At 36.6% G+C, this 23,661-nt stretch overlaps 1 protein-coding gene across 1 annotated transcript in view; it reads right to left on the bottom strand.

The window, feature by feature from the left end:
- Window positions 1–15,229, bottom strand: part of Grm3 (glutamate metabotropic receptor 3) — an 84,982-nt gene extending 69,753 nt beyond the window's left edge. Inside the window, exon 1 of the mRNA XM_027932726.2 lies at window positions 14,762–15,229. Within this exon, the coding sequence (XP_027788527.1) occupies window positions 14,762–15,229 (468 nt within the window). The remainder of the gene's footprint in view (window positions 1–14,761) is intronic.
- Between the last annotated feature and the right edge of the window lie 8,432 nt (window positions 15,230–23,661).

The following is a 23,661-nucleotide window of genomic DNA, read 5'->3' as shown; positions in this document are numbered from 1 at the left end:
AAGTCTTTTGCTTTGTAGGGAAGGAAGTAGAAGTTTCCAGGGTAAAATGTCTTTACTAAATTTTTATAACCAAGGGTAGAAAAGCTAAAATTGGGGTCTCGCCATTTGATTTCCCCAAAGGACAAGGCTCTCTCTTTGGAATCCAGGTGATATTACATAGGATGAGATACAAGTTTCCAGATTTAAGAGAAAAAATCACACAAGTGATGAGATAAGAAGAAAACTAGGGAAAATGAACTTACAAATGAAAAGTTGAATGTTGAAGTTTGGCATGTCCAAGAAATCACTTTAGATTTCAATGTGGAATTTCTCAAAAGTGGACAGAGTAGATCTATTTCAGCCTTCCCATTATCTAAGTTCCTGTTCTTGGATATTCTTTTTGAGAAACCTTTTTAAAAATCTCTGATATTTTTAATAGTCCTAATATTTTTGTGCCAGCTACTATTTTACCTGTTGTAGATGTGTTGTCTCCTTAATTCTTGTAATGATCTTATGGGCTAGGAATCTATCATTATTCAATTTTACAGATTGAAGAACTGAGGTACAACATGCCTCAGGATTTTACTGGAAACTTCAAGGAGTTAGAGGAAGGATTTGATCCCATGAATTCTGAGACTACCTACTGTACTCCCTTTTCCCAGATTAACTCAGTCCACTTTGCTACCCAAGCTCATAACTGATTCATCTCACAATAAAGTTGTGATGATACACTTCAAGGTATAACATACTTGTCTATCTTTATTTCTGAAACCATAAACTCCTTTATTTGAGGACAGCAAACTGTCATTTCTTGTTATCAAAAGTGTATTTTTTCAGTTTTCAGTCTGTGCTTCTTGGTGGCTCCATAAATGCCATTTACTGACTGACCATCAATGGAGATAATAGTGATCCTCTAAGAATCTACTGGGAAATTTCCACTGGGAGGATGAAAGTTTCGAGCCATAAATATCACCATTGAGTTTGACTTTATCATTTATATGAGAAGCACCATGACCTTATAGCATAGCCCATTATTTCTTAGGGCCTGTGAGGCTCTATGCAGGTAAATGACATTTATCAGAGCCCTTTCCATGTGTAGTTGTATATTATTGTTTTATATTCAATATTCAAGTACTTTGGGTTAGCCATTTTCTTGGTGGTTTGAACTTGTCCAGGACTAGGAATTGCAATGTTTTCATTGTAGCATATCAAGTCACAAATATATTGACTTTTCTTTTTAACTGAAGAAGACATGTTTGGGATGCTAATCAGTGATTATTATGTTTTCCAGCAGATGCTATGTTCTAAAATAAGTGTTTTTGTCATTTTTCCATATTTATAGTTGTAAGCTGGGGTGGTTTAGGATGGGCTTCACCTTCCTAAATTTAAAACCAATTTCTCTAAATTATCTCTGTATAAACTAGGAATATACAAAAGGAAGTCAATATTATGTCAACTGGATCTGGCCATTATACTAATTCTCTTTAGACTGAAAAATGCATTTTTGTTCTGAGGAAAACAAACTAAGGCCTTATCATAAAGCCTTGGTTCTCAAACCATGTAGACCTAAAGTAAGATTCAAATAGATATATACTTCAGGTAGGCTTTGCCCAATGAACTGACACTAAGGCCTACTGGTAAAGCAGGGTTTTTTTTTCTGGAGAGAAATGCATCTTGTATAGGATATAGAAGCAGCCAAATACTCGAGCTTGCATCAGTTGCTCACACATTATTCTTACTTTAGGATTGTGCCAAATTTTACCCAATTGCTCTTTTAGGCATCCAAACCCTACTGTTTACTGATGGGGAATTATGAGTTGCACACCAATTTATTTGAGAGTTTTACTTCTCTTGACAATTTTTAAGCAAGTCACAAGGATTCTTCTTTTTAGGATTTCAAGTGCCATGCTTTATTTCAGTGATCCTGTGATCATGAGAGCAAAAGGGTGTGAACTCTGAGAAGGACCTCAGGCAGTCCTCTATTCTTTTCATGTTGTGAAAAAAGAGAATGTCAGATGGAAAATTTCAGAGTCAACTGTGAGCACGCACATCAGTCCTATGGTCACTCTTCCTATTCAGGATGTCCATGATATGCCCATTTCAAACATGAGTTTTGTGCCTTCTGTCGTGACAATGCCAACTATTTCTAATAGAAAACAAAAAGGATTATGCACATTTATAGTCACTAGACTTTAAAAAGAGTTTTCACTAAAGAAATTTTCCTTACTCTCAAAAGTTATGGGCTTCTGAGTCTTGTGCTAATACATTAAAGGGAACAGCAACAACTGGTTTTTATGTGGACCTATGCTCAGCTACAAAAATTCCAGATGGCAAAGAGGCATCAAGTGCTTACTTCCAAGAAAAATGCTATTTACAGAGCTGAACTATATACATTTTTTAAAAGTTGGTGTTGCTGCTGTCTTAAGAATCTGGAGACTTGATAATAACCTCCATGGATTTGCCTTTGTATTCTGTGCTGTTCACAGTTCATCTCTCTTTGGGGCTGTTCTCTAAGAATAAGCCTACACCTTTAATTGTTTTGTCACACATGACTGTGCTGAATGTTTTGTTTTGTTCTTTCAGTTAAATGCTTATATTTGAGCCTGGAAGAGAACCATTGAGGGCAACCCTTTGAACCATCTGTTACCTTGTAGCCCAAGTTATCATATAAAAAAAAATTCTAGAAATTTTGATGCTAGGAATCCTCAGTGCCCTTTCTATTTAGAATGATCAAGTCAAACTATTAACCATACAAAATCCCAGATTGGCTTGTATTTTAAAGTGGAACTGGAGGTGGTAGATAGTTGAGAAACTGCCTGAGGAATTCAAGCTGTTCACATCACATAAGTTTTCTGCTCATAGAGGATGCCAATCATATTGTTATTGTAGGAAGGATTAGTCACTTTTTTGGGCCATATCTGCATCACATCTGGAAACATTTTCCATTGAAATAAGTTGACTACAGTTCATGTGTTAAGGTCAGGGATTAATCTTGATTTAATCATTTAATGAAATATAGCAAATGTCAGTTTACTTAGTAGAATCTGCAAAAGTCATCAACTCTACATTCCAGGACCCCCCAAAATTCATGGGTCAAAGTTCCATATTGCCATTCCCATTCAATAGCATGACTCAGTCTCAGTCATGTTCCATGAGTATTCCAAACAAAGAACTCCTTAATAGAAGCAGAAACCTGAAAAATGGTTCACAGCTACCATGATTTGTGTCCCAAATCTTTCCTGAAACAATTGCACTCAAAACCTGTGGTGTGCAATCTAGATTGTCATGTACTTTACATTTTCTTCTTCATTTGAAACTAAGGGATTCATGAATAGTGAGGTTATCTATTTTGGTATTCTCATGGCTCATCATTGAGACTGAAATGCCACACAGACCAAGAAGGATTCCTCGAATCACATTAGTGCAGAAGACAAGCATTTTAAGTCCTGACAGGGTTTTCACCATGACAATGCCACTCCACATTCAACAAGGGTCTGTCTTGCTCCCATGCTAACAAGAAATTATCTCAGAAATAACCTTTTTTTTTTTTTTTTTTTTTTAATTCAGACTCAGCAGGTACTTAGAAGAAAGAAAAGGAGGCATTTTGCCCACTGGAACAGTCTTTATCTCTCTTTGCTCCTCTTTTTCCCCCATGATTAATTGCAAGAGAAAACATGGAACTGAACTGGCTTGGGTTCTGGACACTGATGATGGGGTCAAAAGGTCTATGTCATGTCTCACCCAGAGTGTTTGTGCTAGCCAGCAGTACCTGTGAAAGATAACTCCCAGGGCGACTTGACACCAACAGACTTGTCAAAAACATGTCCCTTAGTGCCTTAGGTATTGATTTTTGACAATGTCCCTTGAAGATTTAACATAGTTACAAGTTGATGCAATCGTATTTATATGACCCCTGAACTCACTTGTAATAACAATAATATGACAAAGACAGCTTTATCAATAAAAAAGAGGCATTGCAATCCTTCTTGGTGGTTTAAAGAATACAAACATGGGAGCTGAAGGCTGTAGCCTGTTTCCTTAAGTGCTCATTATTTACTAAAGAAGTCCCATGGTAATTTAGAGCACAGAGATATACACTGTTTGTGGCAAACAAAACTATGACATTTGGAATGATTTCTTTGTTAACTATTCATTAATTCAACAGAGCTGTCAGGCTTAAAAGGAAAAAAGTGTCATGGCTGAGTGCATAGAGCTGGAATCAGACAAGCCACAGGCCAGCATTAGAACCCTAGCTTCTTCCTTCACTAGCTGTGTGGCCTTAGGCCACTTATTTTAACTCCATGTACTTCAGTTTCTTCATCTGTACAAAGAGAATAGTAATTCCTGGCTTAGGAAGTTATATGAGGTTTAAATTATAATGTATAAGAATCCCTTAACTCATTGACTATAAAAGTGATAGAGAAGATGACAATGTCTAACTCAGTCACTCATTCAGCCAACTTTGATTGATGCCTATTATACAAGATATTCTTTTAAAATGAGGGCATTGTGCCTTCATTGTCCTCAAGGAGGTTATCATTTTCTAGGATACAAAAAAAAAAACCAGCCAAAGATAAAATTTTGAGATATATGTATACAAGCTCATGTAAAACTCAGGTGAAAGAGCAACTAATTACACTCAGGTAAGATATGGCCATAACATTTAGGCACGATTCTGAAAAATAAGTGGAAGTCTTATAAGCAGAGAAAGGGAAAAGGAAGTTTTTAGGTAGAGGAGACAACACAGAGAGACATTCACACTGCTTAATAGTACCAGATCCTTCTGTGTCATCACGGTACCCAGTACCTCCCAGGGATTAGTAGAAGGCAAGGAAGCATAGGATTGTGGTTACATTGCCAACATATTTTATGTGCCATTATAAGTATTTTGATCTTTATTATTTAAGAGATAAAGAGCCATGAACATTTTTTAGGGAAGGGAATGACATGAACAAAATTATATTTTAAAAAGACTACAGTGGATGACATCCAACTTGGAAAGAAAAAGTCTGGAAAGGATCAGTAGACAGATTAAAGATTTATTCTCATTTAGACTATGAGTTCTTGAAGGCAGGAACCTCATATTTCCAATAACACTGAAAAAGTTAATAATAGAAATACCAGTATTGGGGGTTTAGAAAAAACTTGAGTCTGCCTAAACTATTTTATTGGTTGATAGTCATTATTCAGGTGCTCAGGTTTTAATTTGTGCCATTATAGGATAGCTTGAATCCTTGGAAGGAAGCAGGTCATAAATTTTTATAGTTGTTGAAAACTGTAGAAAGGCTCAAGAATTTTTAACTTTCTGAAAGCATCACAGAAAAGATAACACAAAGACTTTCTTTAGTGTAGAAATAAGAGCTGAGAGGCAAATAGACATTATAGCTGTTGAAATTTGCCTGGTGACAACAATCTACATTATCATTGCCTTTCTTCAAATCTTATATGAGTTATATATCTAAGACAACTATGTAAGCATGAACAATATATATTTAATGAATCTGTTAAATATTGTTGGAAAGTTACTTTTTATAGAAAGTTTCTGGACAAATTGTACATCACATGCCACTAAATATGTTCCACATTGGGACAGCTTCATTACCTGGTTTATCTTCTAAGAAGCCCCACTGTAAACCTGTGACATCCATCCAAATTGGAGGCATAGTTCCTGGAAGGAATCAACTAGTCCCTGGGATGTACACCTTGCAAATTCAATCCTGTTAAATGATGGCATATTTCTCAACATGCTTTGCCATTCTAACCACCTGGCAAGGAAATCTGATCATTATTTGGAAGATAATTTAAAATTTCTTTTTTTAGTTGGAGATGGACACAATACCTTTATTTTGTTTATTTTTATGTGGTGCTGAGGATGGAACCCAGTGCCTCACACATGCCAGGCAACTGCTCAACCCTAGCCCTGGAAGATAATTTTTGAAAGTATCATTTTGATTGTATTTTCTCGTGTTGTACTTCCCTCTGTTGGAATGTAAAGTCAAAGAGCTGGCAAGAATTAAGACTTTGTCACTAGTAACAGAGGGATTTCCATAATATACCAGGTGGTGGTGTCAAAAATAGCAACATCACAATTTTAGTGTTTCAAGTCCTACTGATATACTGCTTGGAGTATCACTGTTTGCTTAGAATTTACCTGCAGGTGTTTCTGGAACACTGTGCTTAAATTCCCAAAGTCTACTAATTGGAAAAACACTCTGTGAGTTTTCAACTGCATGTTTTCATAGATCAGTAGAAGCACTTCTACTACATTAAATAACTGGACTTTCATTATTATCAACTGCTAAGAATTGGCTCTTTCTATATTGAAATAGTGAACCTTGTACATGTTGATCCATTAAAAGGCACATATTTAATAGCAATTTGAAAAGAGAACTTGGTGTCATTAAAGTCAAATCATGTCTTAATTAACAGAAAATCTTATTTCAATTAGTTTATCTATTAATCGCTAACCATAAAAGCCTTGCTAATATGTTAAGAATGTCTATATCCCTTGCTTTTCAATCCATGGCTTCCATGATGGATATGAGATCTGCAGCATAAGCCTGGTTCATAGGTCCTTCTATTGCCCTGTGAATTGATGACCTGTGAAGAGTGGTCCTGACGGTAACCTCTTGTCTTTCACTAGTTTCTAAATAAATACATGACAGAAGGGGAATTAATTAAGGAACAAATTAACTCCAAAGCAAAGGGGGAAAATAATATATCTTAGACAATTACTTCTGATGAGAAATTTCTACAATGAAACTATGTTAGCAGAAGCATTTTTAATTGCTGGTTTTGGTTCCTCCCACACTGTGATGAAGTCCTTGAACATCATTGCCCTTCCTTGCAGGAGGCAAAGCAAGAGCAACGGAGGGAAGTTTCATAACAGCTTTTATGAAATTGCTTTACAATGAAAAGTCTGGGAAGAAAATAAATTTTAAAATTCTGAGATAACTTTTGAGTAAAGTTTTCTGAAGCTTAGATGATGTGAGGGAGTGATGTGGACAGCAGTGTGGGTGGCAAGCTATCTAGATTCGAAGGATCTCACTACTTGTAAACTGATAGAAACTTGAGGTTGGTACTTAACCTTTGTGAGTCTCAATTATTTTTGAAATTGTTCCACTTAGTCTGGAGATGTTAAAAGAAACCAACAAAACAAAATGAAAAATGAACAGATAATAATATCTGCTAAAATGTTGAATGCTTATTAGCTAAAGCATTATTTTTGTTGCTTTTTATGTTATTTTCTTATTTAATTCCCATGATAATTCAATGAAAGGGATATTGTTATGGTTTAAATGTGAGGTGGTCCACAAAAGCTTATTTGTGAGACAATGTAAGAAGGTTTAGAGAAGAAATGGTTGGGTTACAAGAGTATTAACCCAATCAGTGAATTTATCACCTGATGGGATTAATTGGTAATTGAAGGCAGGTAGGGTGTGGCTGGAGGAGGTGGAGCACTGGGGGAGTAACTTTGAGGTATGTATTCCTATTTGGCTAGTGGAGATGGATCTGTCTGTTTTCTGTCATCATGGGAGCTGTTTCCCTCTGCACACTCTTCAGCCATGATGTTCAGCCTCACCTGGAGTCTCTGGGGGGATGGAGCTGGCTGTATTATTGATTTGGACCTCTAAACTGTGAACCCCTAAATAAGCTTTTTCTCCTAAAATTGTTCTGATCAGATCTTTTAGTCACAGTGGTGAAAAAGCTGACTAAAGCAGATATTATTATTATTATCTTCATCTTAGACATGAGTAAACAGCAATAAGGGGTTGAGTAAGTCCTAGTCCTAGAGTTTTTAATTACAGTGTTAAAATTTTTGAGAAAGGTACTCTAAAAAATTTATGTGTAGGTTTTCACTTATTTCTTTTATAAATAAATAAAATGATTCACTGTAATCGCTTTATTTGCAACATTGAACACACCAAATACATCTATCACTTTTACTTTTTTAGTGATAGACACTGATAATAGGTTAATAAATACATTTTGAGTGCTTTCATTCTGCTCTACTTTAGGACATAATGCTGTTCCCTTTTCCTTTGTGTTAGCTAGGAGCACAGTGTTAGCTAGGAGCACAGGCACTCTTCATGTTCTTTCTGCAGAAAGATTGCATAGAGCCAGATTAGGATAAGGATGGGGCTCCAAGCTTATCTGTAATGGTTCTTAGTATCCAGTTGTTTTGAGTCTTGGATAGTGTTTTGATTTGGATGTGAGGTGTCCCCCCAAAACTCAGAAGTAAGACAATGCAAGAAGGTTCAGAGGAGAAATGATTGGGTTGAAAGAGTTTTAACCCAATGATAATTTAATCCCCTGGGAGGGATTAACTGAATGGTAACTGAAGTGGTAGGGTGTGGCTGAAGGAGGTGGGAACTGGGGTTTGGTTTTGTATATATATTTGTATCTGGAGAGTTGAATCTTTCTCTCTGCATTTTGATCACCATGATGTGAGTTGCTTTCCTCTGCCACCCTCTCCTGCCATGATGTTCAGCCTCACCTCAAGTCTGAGGAGCACAGCCAGGCTTCTATGGAATGAGACCTCTGAAACTGTGAGCCCTCAAATAAACTTTTCCTTCTCTACACTTGTTTTCAGGTCAGATCCTTTACCCACAGCAGTGAGAAAACTGACTAAAACAGTCTTCTCTGAAAGAGTTGCTCTAAGGACCAATGGATTGGAGTTCCTTGAGCTGTTCTCAAGTCAAGGCATCTTGTGGCATAGATGCAGACAGTGAGGAGGGGATGGAGGTAATTTTGTTTCACATGCTCATCTTTCTACATCAACTGTTTGTTATGTCAAACTCACTTTTCCACTGTAGGAAAATGTTTTTTTTCTTATTTATAAACATCCAGACTGATGTACAATAGGTTGGTCATTGTCATGACCCCAATCCAAGATTCATTTGGGGATTTTCAGCAGTTTGGACATGCAGCAGTTTATAATATATTACTTCTTTCAATTCATTTGAAACCTTTCCACTTCTTACCTGGTAGAGCCATTATCCTTGGAGCCAATAAAACAAATATATATGGATGTGGTTCCTAAACTCAAGTGGCTTTATAGTTTGGAGGAAAAAATATATATATATTGAAAAAATAAATATGAAAAATTATATTGAGTTAATAAGGTAGTAATAGAGGTGTGTTTTTATGTAGGAGCTTGGGAAAGGCTACTCCAAAACAGGTTTTCAGCTGAGGATTGATAGTGTAGGATAGCTAAAGCATATTGTATTACCATTATAAGAAACACTGTTTTCTTTTTGGAGGTCTATCAAGACACCCCTCTTTATACTATAAGAAAGCAACTTCCTAGGGAGACTTCAGAGGTAGGTTTTCTGTTTAAACAGAACTAAATATCTTTTTCCTGTTCAACTTCATTCCTTTCTGCTCATTCTGTTATTCTTCCTGGTCTCCTAGTACTTATGTTGTCAATTGCCAGGTCCTACACTTGCACCTGTTTATTGACATTTTCTAATTTGCTTTTACATGCCTCAGAGGCTTGTAAGATGCTTTGCTATTTTTGAGTTTTATTTTACATTCTTTCTGCTCCATGTCATTTAGACACTACACAACAGTTTTTGATGTGTCTAAAATATATCTGCTTAGTAAAAGCAATGTTCTGATGAAAAATAATTTTATATATACTCCTTAGTTGGAATATATAGGTAATTTAGGTGCTTAAGTCATCATATTCACAAAATACTTCCACAATCTAGTAAAAAAAAAATAATTAGACTGCTGCTTCAAAATGATCCTGATAGAAAAGTACTTATTATTTATTTTGCATTGTTTTAGATACTTCCTTTGCAATCACTTAGGCCCTAATAGAATGTTTTGATTAACCACATACAATTATAAAATTAAGCAACATCCTTTAGTGCCATATAATTCAAATACTAATCTGATATTTTGCTATTTTTAATAAACGGTTGGTTTTTGTTTGAACAACTTTGGTAACAGAGGACATTATTCTTTCTTGTCCCTCACTTATAGGCAATTTCATTTCTCAGAACTCATTTTTCTATTGGCTCCAAATATGCCTTCCTCTAGATTGGAGATTCTCGTTGAGAAAAGGAGTTAGTTTTGTAACTTGGTAATGTATGGAAATACTTTTGGGTGTCACAACTTGGGCTGCTGGCACCTTATGGGTAGAGACTAGGATGCTCCTAAACATTCTACAATAATATATGACCTCACATATCAAAGAGTTTTCCAGACAAAAATGTCAATACTGTCAAGGTTGAGAAACTTTGCTCTAGATTCAATCTATTTATCCACAGAGAAAATGTAACTGTTTCCATTAGCAGCCTTTCAGAACTTGGAGACAGCTAACTCTGTGAAGGCTTTTGTATTCTTGGACTATTTTTTCAATTTTCCTATAAGAGTAGCAATTAATGTATGACCTTCCCAAAATCATTTGAGGGGGAATGAGGAATAAATTATTAAAGTACAGCAATGCTTGGTACAAATTGACCAGTGGTGGTTCACAAAATCTACCAGCACTATGGAATTGGGTGGAAGAAGTAAAATAAAACGGTCTCTTTCTCCTTTCCCCCATGTAACTAAAATCTACAAAATGTATTGCAAAGAATTTGGTTTAAAGAGTAATTCTTCCCAGGGATATAATCTGAGAAATGCATCGTATGTCCAAAGTCATGTCATGATAAACTATGTCATAAAAACTGCTGCTCAGAGTTAGAGTTCCTGGGCTGTAGATTGTACTAGAAATCTTGAAAAAGGGTATAACTATATCAGCGATGAAAAGGAGATTCAAGACAAACCTCTGACTTTTCTATGAGCTAAACTTTTAGATGCCATTTAACCCAAATCCTCATTTGTTGCTTGGGTCACTTTAATATTCATAGACGAAACAATGACTGGGTAACTTATACTTGCATGTTCCATTGAAAATTTGTTCTACTTAGGCAAGAAAGAATGAGAAAATGTTACATCCTCCAAAAAGAGTCAGGAACATTTTGGGCACATTTCAAGGAACATTTTTGACTGAACCACTTAGGAACTAACTACAGCCTATTTGAAAAGCACAAGCATGAATATTGCTTCTATATAAGAACCACAAAGACAGTTGCCTAGCTAAAGGCAACCAACCTGATTCGCTTCTTGAAGAAATACTATTTTCCCTGAAGTGAGGGGTTTGCAGGCTTATAGAGAAGATTAGGATATAGTATTAAAATGCTTTGAAAAAGAACTTACCAGAGGGGTGAATAGACCCCCCAACTCCATTTGCTAATATAGAAGGATTTTGATGCTTGCTTTTATTGAATACTCAATTAAAAAATAAATAGCGTTGCTTTGTGAAGGGACCACCACAGAGTGGTTGTCATCCTTAATTAGAACATTAGGAAAATAATTATCTAGGTCTTCATCAATGGTGATTGGCTTAACCCAGCAAATCTTAAGAACCCTCTCTTCCATTCAAAGCCCTCTCCTATAACACAGCAGGAGATGTCTCCTTTGCTGTATTCCTAAGAATTCCTCTCCTTTAGTTGGAAGAAAAGGAGGCTGTAGAGAAAGTACCCCCTGAGGCAATATGGCCAATAAAGCAACCCAGAGTTTACAACATCTAAACAACTGACCCAGCCACAGAAAGAAGATGCACAAATATGAATGTCTAAAATTCTCTCCCAATGGGCAATTTTGTTACTGAAAATTCTGGGCTTCAGTTAGTGACAATTGAATGACAGACATTTTTTAAATTATAGATTTGTACTCATTTGCTTTTACAGTTTCATCCTCTTCCCTGACCTAATTCAGTTCAAGCAGAAACACTTTCCGGGATATATTGAGGAAGTTGAAAGGAGAAAAGAGAGGATGGCAGGACAACCAGGCACATGCTATCCTCATGGTCATCAGACACCAGGTGCATGATGAGAATCATTCATGGAAACTGAAGAGGGTGAGTAAGAACGATACCCACACAAATCTTCTATAGTGTCTCCCTCATTAATGTACAAGAGTACATTCACCATTAGGAGCCTACTACTTTGGATTGACACTAAGGATACTTTTAAGAATTCTTATTAAAGGACAAATATGTTTGCAAGGATAACATACTTCAATTCTTAGCTGTGTAAAGGCCTCTTTGGACCTCTTTTCATTCATGATGCTTTGCTAAAGGAAGGTCTGATGTAGAAAGTTTCCTTGGAAGGGTGCCTGGAGGTCACTGTTTAGAGACCATTTGTTCCATCTCCCAGGTTTACTTTGTTCTGGGGTGTGGCCTAATCAGAGCCTGAGTAGTCAGGAGGGAATGGAGATCCCTACTCTGTCCCTTTCTCTTTAGCTCACCTCCTTACTCTTGCCAAAGTCCTGTCCCCTTCCCCATAAACATTTACCACAAATTTATGTTCAATATCCTCAGATCCAGTATCTACTTCTCACTGTGGCCCTATCAACCTTTGTCTAATGCAACTTTCATTCTGTCATCTAATTACTGAATTAGAGTAATTGCTATTTCACAGTTGTACTGAACCCCCAGCCAGGCTTTAAATGCCTTGAAGTCAAGAACGTGTTCTATATGACTTTAGTATTCTCTCTAACCCTGTCACAGTGCAGAGCACACATTAGGCTCTTTATCCAGACTGACCTGCTGGGGGACCAGCCCATGATCTCATTAGATTGCCTGGCCACTACAAAGGCCACAGAATTGGTTTTAAATGTAGCTTCTCAGCTGACTTTTCCTATAATTTTGGGAACACAATAGTAACCATTTAATGAATCTTATTTTTTGGGTGAAGAATTTTTCATGAATTTTCTCAATTTCTCCTTTCCACACCTTTTTGAGGTAGATTCTCTTTTGCTCATTTTACAACTAACCAGCAAATGGCAATGTTGGACTTGACACCCAGGTCTTTCTGATGTCCAAATCTATACTCATTTTTATATACTAGTTTTTGTTTATTTATAGTGGAGGAGACAAAAACCATATCAGCATTTGTGACTTTATGGTGTATTGACTAGATAAATGAAATAAAAAGCCAGGTCCTTTGATGAGTAAGATTAGTGATTTCCTCCCTTGAGGACCAGTAAAGAGTTTTAGAAGCCTACATTTTTCCCCCCTTAAACCAGTCTCACTCTTTTGAGATATCAAAAGAGTAAAATTAGGTAAAAAATTTATTTTGCAATATATAGCTTGTTAAATACTTTGGATAAATCATTATGACACATCTGCTCTGGAATAGTGCTATTTACTATGTTGGGATGCATTAATGTCAGAAAAAGCATATATTCCTGTTCCTTACTAACAGTAACATTGGGTATAATATAAATATTTGTGAAATGATTGACATTCACAGATGAAATTGTTATTAAAGTATGGTGGGTATACATCTTAAATTTTCTCTTTTCTCCAATAACAAATTCTACCTCTACTGACCCAAGTATAGAAATAGTGACAAAATTAACATGCTGTGCTTTGAGATGTGCAATATTTTCTATTCATCTAATGAAGTCAAAGGGTGTTTATGAAAAACCAATTATCCTAATTACTTATAATATGACTGTGTGCTCTAAAGAGGGAAAGAAATTTGAAATAGCTCATTTAGAACAACACAGAATAACACGTAGAATTTTAAGTGCTGCAAATCTGGGATATAGAAATAAGGCTATTCCAATGCAAATAGAGCCACTTGAAGTGGGTTTGTGACATACAAAGACAATGTGAGTATCTTTAATGCTTGGGCTTTGATTACAGTAATTTGGTAGGAGGCAAAGTGTATTACTCTTAGAATCATGGACTTTTAATACTGTGACAATAGTGTTCTCACCAGAAAACAAATTGAACTTTAAGTACTGAAATCACACGTGGTAGCTGAAAAAGCAGAAAAGTACAAAAGATCTGAATCCTAGAGTTTGTGCTTCCTACCAATGGGAGTTTTCTTGAGACCAACATCTCTTTGGGAATTGGGAAAATGAGAAGGTTGAGCTGCATGATTTCTCAGTTCTGTTCTGTCTCTGAACTCTATGATCATGTACATAAGCACTGCAAGAATTTGAATGTTTCTTTTTTTCTAACAAAACCTGAGAATCACTTATCAGCTTTGTATCTACTTTATGTGCTAAGTCTTTTTGTTTTTTGAGGAGAGGGTTAATTATCTGGCTTCTCTGCATACATTTTAAAGTTTATATACTGAGAAGTTCTTTATTTTGTGTCTAAACAAAATGATGTTTTAGTAAAAAATGTGTGTGAATTCAGGGATATTGTACCTTCCTGTGATTGCTTTTATCCATGGCTTGAAATTCTTATTTTATCTTCTATGGATACTCTATTATGGAATTATGTAGCACTATTATTTACTGTGGGCAGGCCATTCTTTCCTGCTTCTTGACTCTGAGCTGAGCCCCGTGGAATTGCTTCAGCTAATGGGATACTAGCAGATATGACACAAGCAGGAGCTTGAAGAGGAATTATACAGTTGAGTTTGCATTCCCTCACACCCCTGCCATCACTCTGAGAACTTCCATGGGCTAGAGCATTGATTCTAGGAGACAACCTGGGCAAAACCACCCACTGCTAAGCCTAGTCACCACTGGCTTACTGTAAAGGAGTGAAGTCATTACTTCAGGCTTGTAAACTAATAAGTAATTGGGTCAAACAATTGAATTTCAGGGCATTGTGTTATGCTGCAATAGCTACCTGTGTTATCAAATACTGATAGAAATATGACATCATCCATTGATGAAATTATTAGGATAGCCTTCTTTTGTTGCCCCCAAGACATAAAAGCAAAGAGACACAGCTTTTAGCAGGAATATATGCCAGTCTTACCTGTATGGAAACACTGCTGTAAGAGCCACCAATGACCCCTGCAATGAGCAGAGGGATATTTTCTTGAATGGCATACGATCCGTCAGGACACATATACTCAGCTTCATCCACTTTAGTCAAAGATGCCCTGACAAACTCCAGTGATTGCTCTAAAGCATAGGTATCCCTTGAACATGTATCCAGAATATGAACACCCAATTTCACTCCGGGTAGAAGGTAATTGTCTTTGTTGATTTCATCAATAGCAAACAACATAGCTTCCAGGCGTTGGATCCCTCGATCTTCATTGATTCGCCCACAGTCTTCAGTTCCAGTGCCTTTTTCATTAATAGGAAATAGGCCCCCCAAAACAAGGTCACCTTCTATTTTAATCTCCCTCCTCATAAAGTTATGATCCCCTAAAGAGAGTAAAAATCCCTTTGAAAATAAAGCTAAAGTAAGAACTTGAAGTCTTGTCCACATCTTCATGAATCCTTTTTCTGCGCCTCTGGGAGATATCAAGAGATAGAGCCAACGTCGCCCACTAGTTCTCCTTTCTCATTTCCAAACTGGATCTTTGTCTTGGCCTTCATGTAAGGGAGGATCAGACTAACAGCGCCTGTCACCAAATTCCTAAAGAGATAAAAATTATATGAACAAATATGGTAAAGAAAGCAACAATGATTACATTGATGATCTCCCATCAGAAGTTTGATGGACTAACGACTCAAATTGCCATACCCAAACACACACTTCACCATGGCCCAGACACTGTCCCACAGGTATGCCTACCAGGTCCTCATAATACATGATGGGGTGGACTTTAGTGGTCCCATCTCACAGAAGTGGCTGGAGAGGACTAAAGAGGTAAAGTGATTTGGCCAATGTACTTAGATTGGAGATAGGGTTCAGACTCTTGTTCTAATGCCAAGTCCAGTACCCTACTCAGTCATTTACTTTCATTTTGGTAGGACAACAACCTGTATCCCCTCTCATTCAGCTTCATGTGTAAACTTGCCCCTTTTGTGGACTCTTGGCCTTTCTATTTGGAAACAAAACACAAAATTAACTCTGTTACCAAGTCAGCACTTTTACCACCACATCCCTCTTCCCCTCTTCATACATGAGCTCTCCAAAGCAATCTTTGTGGTGTTGCTCTGCTTCCTCTCATCCTAGATGCTCTCAGCCCTCTGTATTCAATGTTCTGTCTTCAGCCAGGTGAGGTGGTGCATACCTATAATCCCAACAACTTCTCAGTGGTTAAAAAAAAAAAAAAAGATAAAAGATTCTGTTCCTACTGCTATAATAAAATGGTTTTGGAAAAAGCTACTATTCAACTAGATTCTACATTGAAAAAAAAAAACCCACTCTACTCTTCATTTTACCTGGGCTTTATGGAAATCTTGATTATTGTCTACATGTTACAACTCCTAGATTTCTGTTCTCATGCTTCATTTCTGGGTACATCTCAAATTCCATTGCTGAACAGCTGCCCTCCCCTTTTCTCTCAACTCCCTATGCTGGTCTAACTCATTTTTTTTATAGTTTCACCACCCACTTAAATGAGTTCCAAATTCCTTGGTCATCTGCTTGCTAAACAGTTTTACCCACACATCCTTAGGACACCTCAAGGTCCACATGTCATAAACTCTCCCTTATCTCTGAGAATGGATCTTCTCTGTGTCCAGGCTCTCAAGTCAAAAATCCACACTCCAGCATCCTCTCCATTTCACCTTCTTCTACCCTCTTCCTATTGGCCACTAATCCCTGAAGAGTCTGCCTGTTTAACCTCTGCCAAAGCCATTGCCTCTTCCCTATCCTCATGATGCCAGGCTCTTATCAGGATCATGGCAATAGATTCTATAGAGCTGCTGGCAGCCCAACAAAGCACTGTTTTTATGAATTAAGATATCACTTTTTCAGGTACAATTTTTAAATTTATGGTACAGCTATAGATGATGAAGTATGATTGCTGGTCATGTAGCCAGTGTCACAGGCAGTTCCTGGTGTGGCCTCACATTTCAAGATATGCAATAAGTGCTAGTGCTGGGGTTTGCAAAGTAGGTTGTAGCTTGGGACAGGGTAGAATGTATGTATCCACTGTGTATTAGGCTAAGCTGTGCTGTGAAGATCATGCTTTTGAGAGTAGTTGGGGTCTTCTCATGGAGCTTTCCAAAACACTGGAGCTGGCCAATTCCATGTGCACATGAACCCATGAAGCCATGGTATTCTCAGACACCCAGCTCCCTAGCACTAGAGCAAACTTTTGGTCAGTTCACACTCTTTCCTCCCTCCTGCAAGGTGAAATGTGCTTACTGTTTTCAGAGTCATGTGAGAGGTGTGTCAGCCTGTGATTTCTGGAGCATTCTCCTGAGAGGGTGCAGCCACCTGTCCCTGAGTGTGTGGTCCAGTTGGCCTGTCTTTTCTCCTACTTTTATGTGTGATTGTATATTGTTGGGGCTTTAGGAAGAAAGGGCCTCTCCTATCTGCTTCCAGACTCAATCAGGATCCTGGAAGCCACACCACCACTTGTATGCTCCCAGATGAATTAGCCAATGTTAACAATCTGAATAGAGTCCCATTGGAGGAGCCGCTCTAATGCACAGTCTTAATTACTGCTTAGAGTGGCCCATTCCCTGTCAGACTCTACCGATCTTTCCTTGCCTACAGGTTTAAGAATTGACTTCTTGTAAGCATTTCTCAGTGCTCCATGAGCTTGTTCCTGGCCAGCTGTCAAGCCTTACTGCTCATTGTGCTCATCAGCCTTGTCACCCCTCTGCCTTTAAATCCCCAGTTCCAGACATAGAACTGTGTAGACTTCAGTGGATGCTCATGAGCTGATGACCCCTTGCTCCCACCCATGCTGTTGCCTTTGCTAGGAATGCCCTTCTATACTCATTTGTTGGCAAACACCTACTTGTCATGTAGGACTCAGAAGTCTCTGCCAAGAAAGTCTAAGTATTCTTTCCTCTCTCTTCCCCAGATAAATTGTTTATTTCCTGCTTTATATTCCTGCTGTAGCTCCTTCAAGAAATATCTGCTATTGCATTATAATTCATATTGTTTCCTGTACGTGCTTGTGGGAATAAATGAAATGTCACAGCATTTAGGATTATTTAGGTACCAAGAACAAAAACTCTCAATGAAAAAAAATTGAGACAGGTACTAGTCCACTGTTTACTTCAACATTTTTGACATTTCTCCCTTCTCATGTTAGCAGTGCCCTTTAAAACCCAGCTTTCCACTTGCTTTCTGTTCCTTTCATGTGGAACAAATGATGAGTTGTTTTCTTGAGACACACAGTCAGCTGGGCTTTGCTTTGTTTATTTATTTAGGTGTGAATCTTGGCACTGAGGGCGGCTGCAGTCCTTGGAATGCTCAATGTTAACTCAGGGCATCTCTAGGATTCCTGCCACAGGACACCAGGAAGTCTAATAATAATAATTTTTTAAGAAGTTGATACTGCAGCACCTTTTTTACTTTTTCTTTTTCACTTTTTTTTTTTTTTTTTTTGGTCTTGTATCAATTTCTGGTCTCTCTTTGATCTTTATGTACAATTCCCTTTGAAGTGAAACAGCCTTGGATGGAAGGCAAAAGATACTGATCATTATTGCTAATGATAAAGATGCAGAAATTGCTCTACAAAATCATTGTTTTATTTGCCTAATAACAGAGAACAGTTAACTGGAAGAAAGTCAATAACTCAGGGCTTACCATGTATGTTTATTAAAAATATAGGCATCTCTTGAATATGAAGAAAGTTTGACTATTCTGACTATTCATAGAGTAAAGATGACCTGATAATCTATAGTAAACTTATTTCTCTGTTAGGAAAATGCCTTAAGTCAAAGAAGACTTGAAATGAAGTGCTGCATTACAGTAATGGTAGAAGTATATATTGATCTATCTGTCTTACAGGTGGGGTCTGTGCTTATTTATCTCTATATACCTCGGAGCTGGCATAGTGGCTGCAATCCAGAAGATATTCAACAAATGTTTCTTGAAAGTAGATATCAATGATAATTACGTCTGCAAATAACTCTTTACTATTTAATTCCTGGCTTGGGAAATGGGAGATTAAAGAAGGGAAATGGGTTGTTTTTATCTCATTACACACCTAATTGCCCCAGATGATATTTCTTTATTGTGTTCTTTGATGGAGAGTGCCAACAGGTAAATATTTAGAAAGTAATATTGTAGCAGTTGAGCATCCTTAATCTGAAAATCTGTAATGTGATATCCTGCAAAATCTGACATGGTAGCACAAAAGAAAATTACAAACCTGACCACATGAAATGGGCCACACTCAAAGTGCAGGCACACTAAACATTATGTAAAATTACTTTCAGGGTACATGCGTAAGGTGTATGTGAAACATAAATGAATTTCATGTTTAGACTTGGGTCCTATTCTGAAGAGATCTCGTTTTGTATGTATTATATGTATAATAAATTTAAAAAATCTGAAATCTGAACAATTCTAGTTTCAACCATTTCTGATAAGGGTTTTCAACCTGTATACATGGAAAAGAAAATTCTTCCTCTGATTTTGGAAATTGCATTTGAGGTTAAGTTCCTGTGAAGCTACAAGGTATGTGGCTGAGAACTGGCCTACATTTACATCTGTGATTTTGGTCAGGAGAATACTAAATTAAAAAAATGCATAATATCTTATCTCAAAGCCTCAGAGATACATTCATTCATCAAATATTTATTGAATTCCTCCTATATGTGTGCTAGGCCATGAGCTAGATACCAAGAATATACACTTCAATTATAGACAAATAAGCATTATCCCTAATGTTAAATAACATTCTAAATGCTTAGACATTTTTTATATAGAGTGATGGAAAAGTGTTCAAATAATTACCTGATTTTTGAAATATTTGAAAGTAAGTATACCATGGATTTACTGTTATTAAGAGCTTGACTAAAAAAGCAATCCATTCATACAACATATATTAAATAAATTTAGAAATTAGATATGCTTGGGGCTGGGATTGTGGCTCAGAGGTAGAACACTTGCTTACCCTACGTGAAGCACTGGGTTCAATCCTCAGCACCACATGAAAATAAAATAAATCAAAATATTGTGTCCATCTATAACTAAAAAATAAATATTAAAAAACTAGATATATTGGCCATAAAACATTGTTATTATGACTGATAACAATGTCATGTAACATTTTTTAAACCTTCTGACAGGGCTATCTTCAAGTAATGTTTAATGTAGTCTTACAGAATTACAAATCAAAAATCAATTAGAGTAATATTTAACTATACTGTCTTAGTATTTTCTTATTTACCTTTTCCTTAAAGTAGAATTTATAATGATTAAGACTGCAGGACTATACATAATTTAGAAATATTTAGTAGTATTTAAAATGAAGCCCTAAGAAACTGAAAGAAGAAAAAATTAAAATTTAACATTGAAAAAAATAGACAAATATGCCTAATTCAATGCCATTGTTTATCTCTGTGTAATAGCTTATCAGATTGTGGAAAAGGGCACCAACCACTTCTTTTCAGGTTCCTTTCATTATAAATCAGCTGGCAGCACATTCCCCAGATAAACAGACTCCCTCCTGCAGCCACATTCATATGCAGCTGGAGAATTGCAGCTCTACAGTCAAAGTTCTCCATTCAGGGATGAAGAGTGGTGTGTCACTATAAACAAGCATGTGTAGCCCTTGGTAGGCAACCTGCTCACCAATGTTTTATTAATCAGTGCACTAATAGAATCTCAGAATTTGCTGTGACCATAACCCCTGGAATATGTGGGCAGGAAACATTTCTATATTCTGCATATGCTAACATGTATTTTTCTTCCTCTCTTGACTTTGCTCAGGGACTTAGTGTTGGAAACAAAATCCACTTCAACTTAATGAATAAGTAGTTATCCAGGGAAAAGAGAGAGGGTCTATTTGGGATAGATAATGTCAGAAACCATGCTCCTTTTTTTTCCTGGAAATAAACCTTTAAGTTGCTGAAGCATTTCTGTGTGTGCTCAAAATCTGCTCACTCAACCATCTGGAGCAAAGTTGAGCTTATTCCTACCATATATAATATGAGTGTGACTTTATAATTTATTAACTGTCAGAATTATAGGCAACAAAGGGCATAACCATTGCTCTTAGACTGCCATTTTCAACTGAGTAAACAGGGGCTTTGTTGCACCTCTATTTTTAATGATAGAATAAATCATTACATGATTTAATTCCTCAATTCTTACTAAGAAAAAAGGTATATTTTTTTTCCTGGACACATTTAAGAAGCTATTATGAATAGCTGACTGTTTGAAACTCAATCACTTTTAGCAGGTCTTTTTAACCTTCCTCATTTTTCCTGCAGTGAGGGGTCCCTCCATTTGATGCATTACTACATACCCTGTTGTATTTGTCATGGGGCTCATATTTTGTTTTATGCTTTATTTGCACTGTTTTTTTTTTTTACATTGAAAATTGTTCCTGTTTCCTGTTAGATGGTAAGACACTATGGACCAAGGACAATGTATTAAATGCTTTGTGTTTCCCACAGTGTCTCACACTCAGTTGTCAAATGTTGGGTACATGATAAATTCCAAGTAGCATTTAAGTTTTTGAGAGAGTCTGATCAAGAGATTTGAAAAATCATATGGAAAGCCCATCCAGAGAATGAAGAAAATCACTCAAAGAAGGTCATTTTAAAAATGATATTACAGAGAAATCTGTAATATTAAAATATTAAAATATTACAGAGAAATGTATAATATTAAAGTGAACTGACATTTTAATATTGAACAGTTGGTCGATTTTTTAGAGGAAAAAATGTATAATAAAACTGGGAAAGTTGAGAGCATTTGGAGAAACTAGAAATAAAATACATATTGTTGATCCGACAGCGATTGGAAGGAATATAAAGTAATGCACCAGGGCTGGTGATATAGCTCAGTGGGAAAGGAGTTGCCTAGCATGTGTGAGGCCTTAGGTGCAAACTCCAGCACCACAAAAATAAATAATAATAAAAATTAAAAACAGTAAAGCATCTAATGAAAGGTAAAGTCCATTGAAAGTATGAAGGATGGGGCAGAATAGCATAGTGTAGACCAGGCCTATAGACAAAGATTTGAAGTTAGGGAGAAGAGCTTAGCTTTTCCTCTGTTTGAATTTAAGGCTGTTTGAAATCCTATAATGTATGTAACACTTTAAATAATTAAGAAATTAGGTTGAATAGTGGGCATTCTTTAAGGAGACCCTTTCCTATGAGCCTATTGTATTCATAGAGAAGATGAAAGTGGCCCAAGAACTCTGGAGGACTACACTGAAGAGGACAATACTGCCAGATGAGATAATGGAGCCAAAAAAGGAATATTGATGTTCCTTAGAGAGGCCCATTTTGCTATTTGGCCTTGGACCAAAATAAAATTTAAAACTTAAAAATCACACATTGTTTTCCTTTATCTTTTGAATTTAGAGGAAAGTGTCTTTATGATGTAGGGAAACAGATTTACAGTTGTGCTAAATTTTGGCTCTTATATAATTCTAATCAATAGGAACTTGGTTGGGTCACTCAATATAAAAATACATGAAAGATCTGCTCACTTCCCTTCAATAAATCTTTATTTCCCTAAACATCAAAGTGCACAGTATTTTCTCTTGTGTGTGTGTTTGTTCACACATGTTGTGTGTTACCATTTATCCTGTTTTTTTTTTTTTTTTTTTTTTTTTTTAATATCCTCAAGTTTCCTAACCCCAGTACAAATCTTTGAGTTGGAGCCTCCCTAAACTCCCTGTGGTTTACCTTTGGTCTCATTCTCTTAGAAGCTGCCAAGTCTAATAGAAGTTACAGGTTTGTCAGCATGAACAGAGAGTTTAAAAACTAGGTTTGTCAAAAGCTTTCCCTTTGCTTCTGGACAAAATGGTGAAGGAGTGAAATGGAGGAATACCTTTATAGGATTCTTTACCGATGGGCAATATGGCCCATCAAATGGCCATTATTAATAATACCTAGGAATATATAGTTTCTGTTCTTGCATGATTATGAAGTGTTCTCACAGAAAATTGACTCTTACTGATTCTGGTGAGAACGAATTACATTATTTGTTGTTAAGGTGAGAAAGAGAGGGAAAGAAAGTAGAACAAATTGTTCAAGGTGACTGTAAGTTGTAAGCATGTAACTAGGATTAGCGTTCAGGGAAACTTCAGCATTATGGCCCAAGTCCACAAAAGAAAACATGCACATGTTTCCACCAAAGTATCACTTCTGACTTTCAAATTTTCTTTAGTGTATGATTGGTAAAATGTTTAAAAAAGCACCATCTTTGCCTAGTACCAAATGATGTCTTTAGAATATCTGTAGCTTCTGCTTATTGCTATGTCATAGTAACTGGTATTGGATTTGCCATTCTGCTGGAAATAGCTATAAAATTGAACAAAATACATAAACAAACTATGATTACCAAGAGAATCACCCAATAAATCTCCCATAATTACCCTCTGATTTCTTTAGTATTATGCATGGGGACACTTTCCTACCCTGAAGCAGTGGAAGTCTTACTGGCCTAAACAGATAAAAGATTAGAGTCTGGGCTATTAAAGTGATTGCAACTTTCAGAGCAGAGAGCTGAGTGGAGATGGGGTGGTGTAAGTATTTGTCTGGTTATTTGGCACGACTCGGTGAAATCTAACAGATAGCACCTGTCTGCATTAGGGTTGAGAGATAAATGTTGATATCGGAGGCTATGTACAATTGTGCCTCAGCACCTTGAAGGGACTTGGTTCTAATATTCCCTGAAAATAATAAAATCCTCAGATGTTTAAGTTTCTTAAATAAAATGCTCTAGTATTTACACCTAACCTACCTGCGTCCTTCCATAGACTTCAGATAATCTCTATGTTATTTATAATACCTTGTACAATATAAGTGCTATGGAAATAGTTGTTA

This window comes from Marmota flaviventris, chromosome 1 (assembly GCF_047511675.1).
Source record: "Marmota flaviventris isolate mMarFla1 chromosome 1, mMarFla1.hap1, whole genome shotgun sequence".
Lineage (NCBI taxonomy): Eukaryota > Metazoa > Chordata > Mammalia > Rodentia > Sciuridae > Marmota > Marmota flaviventris.
This window is presented reverse-complemented; position numbering and strand designations above follow the sequence as displayed.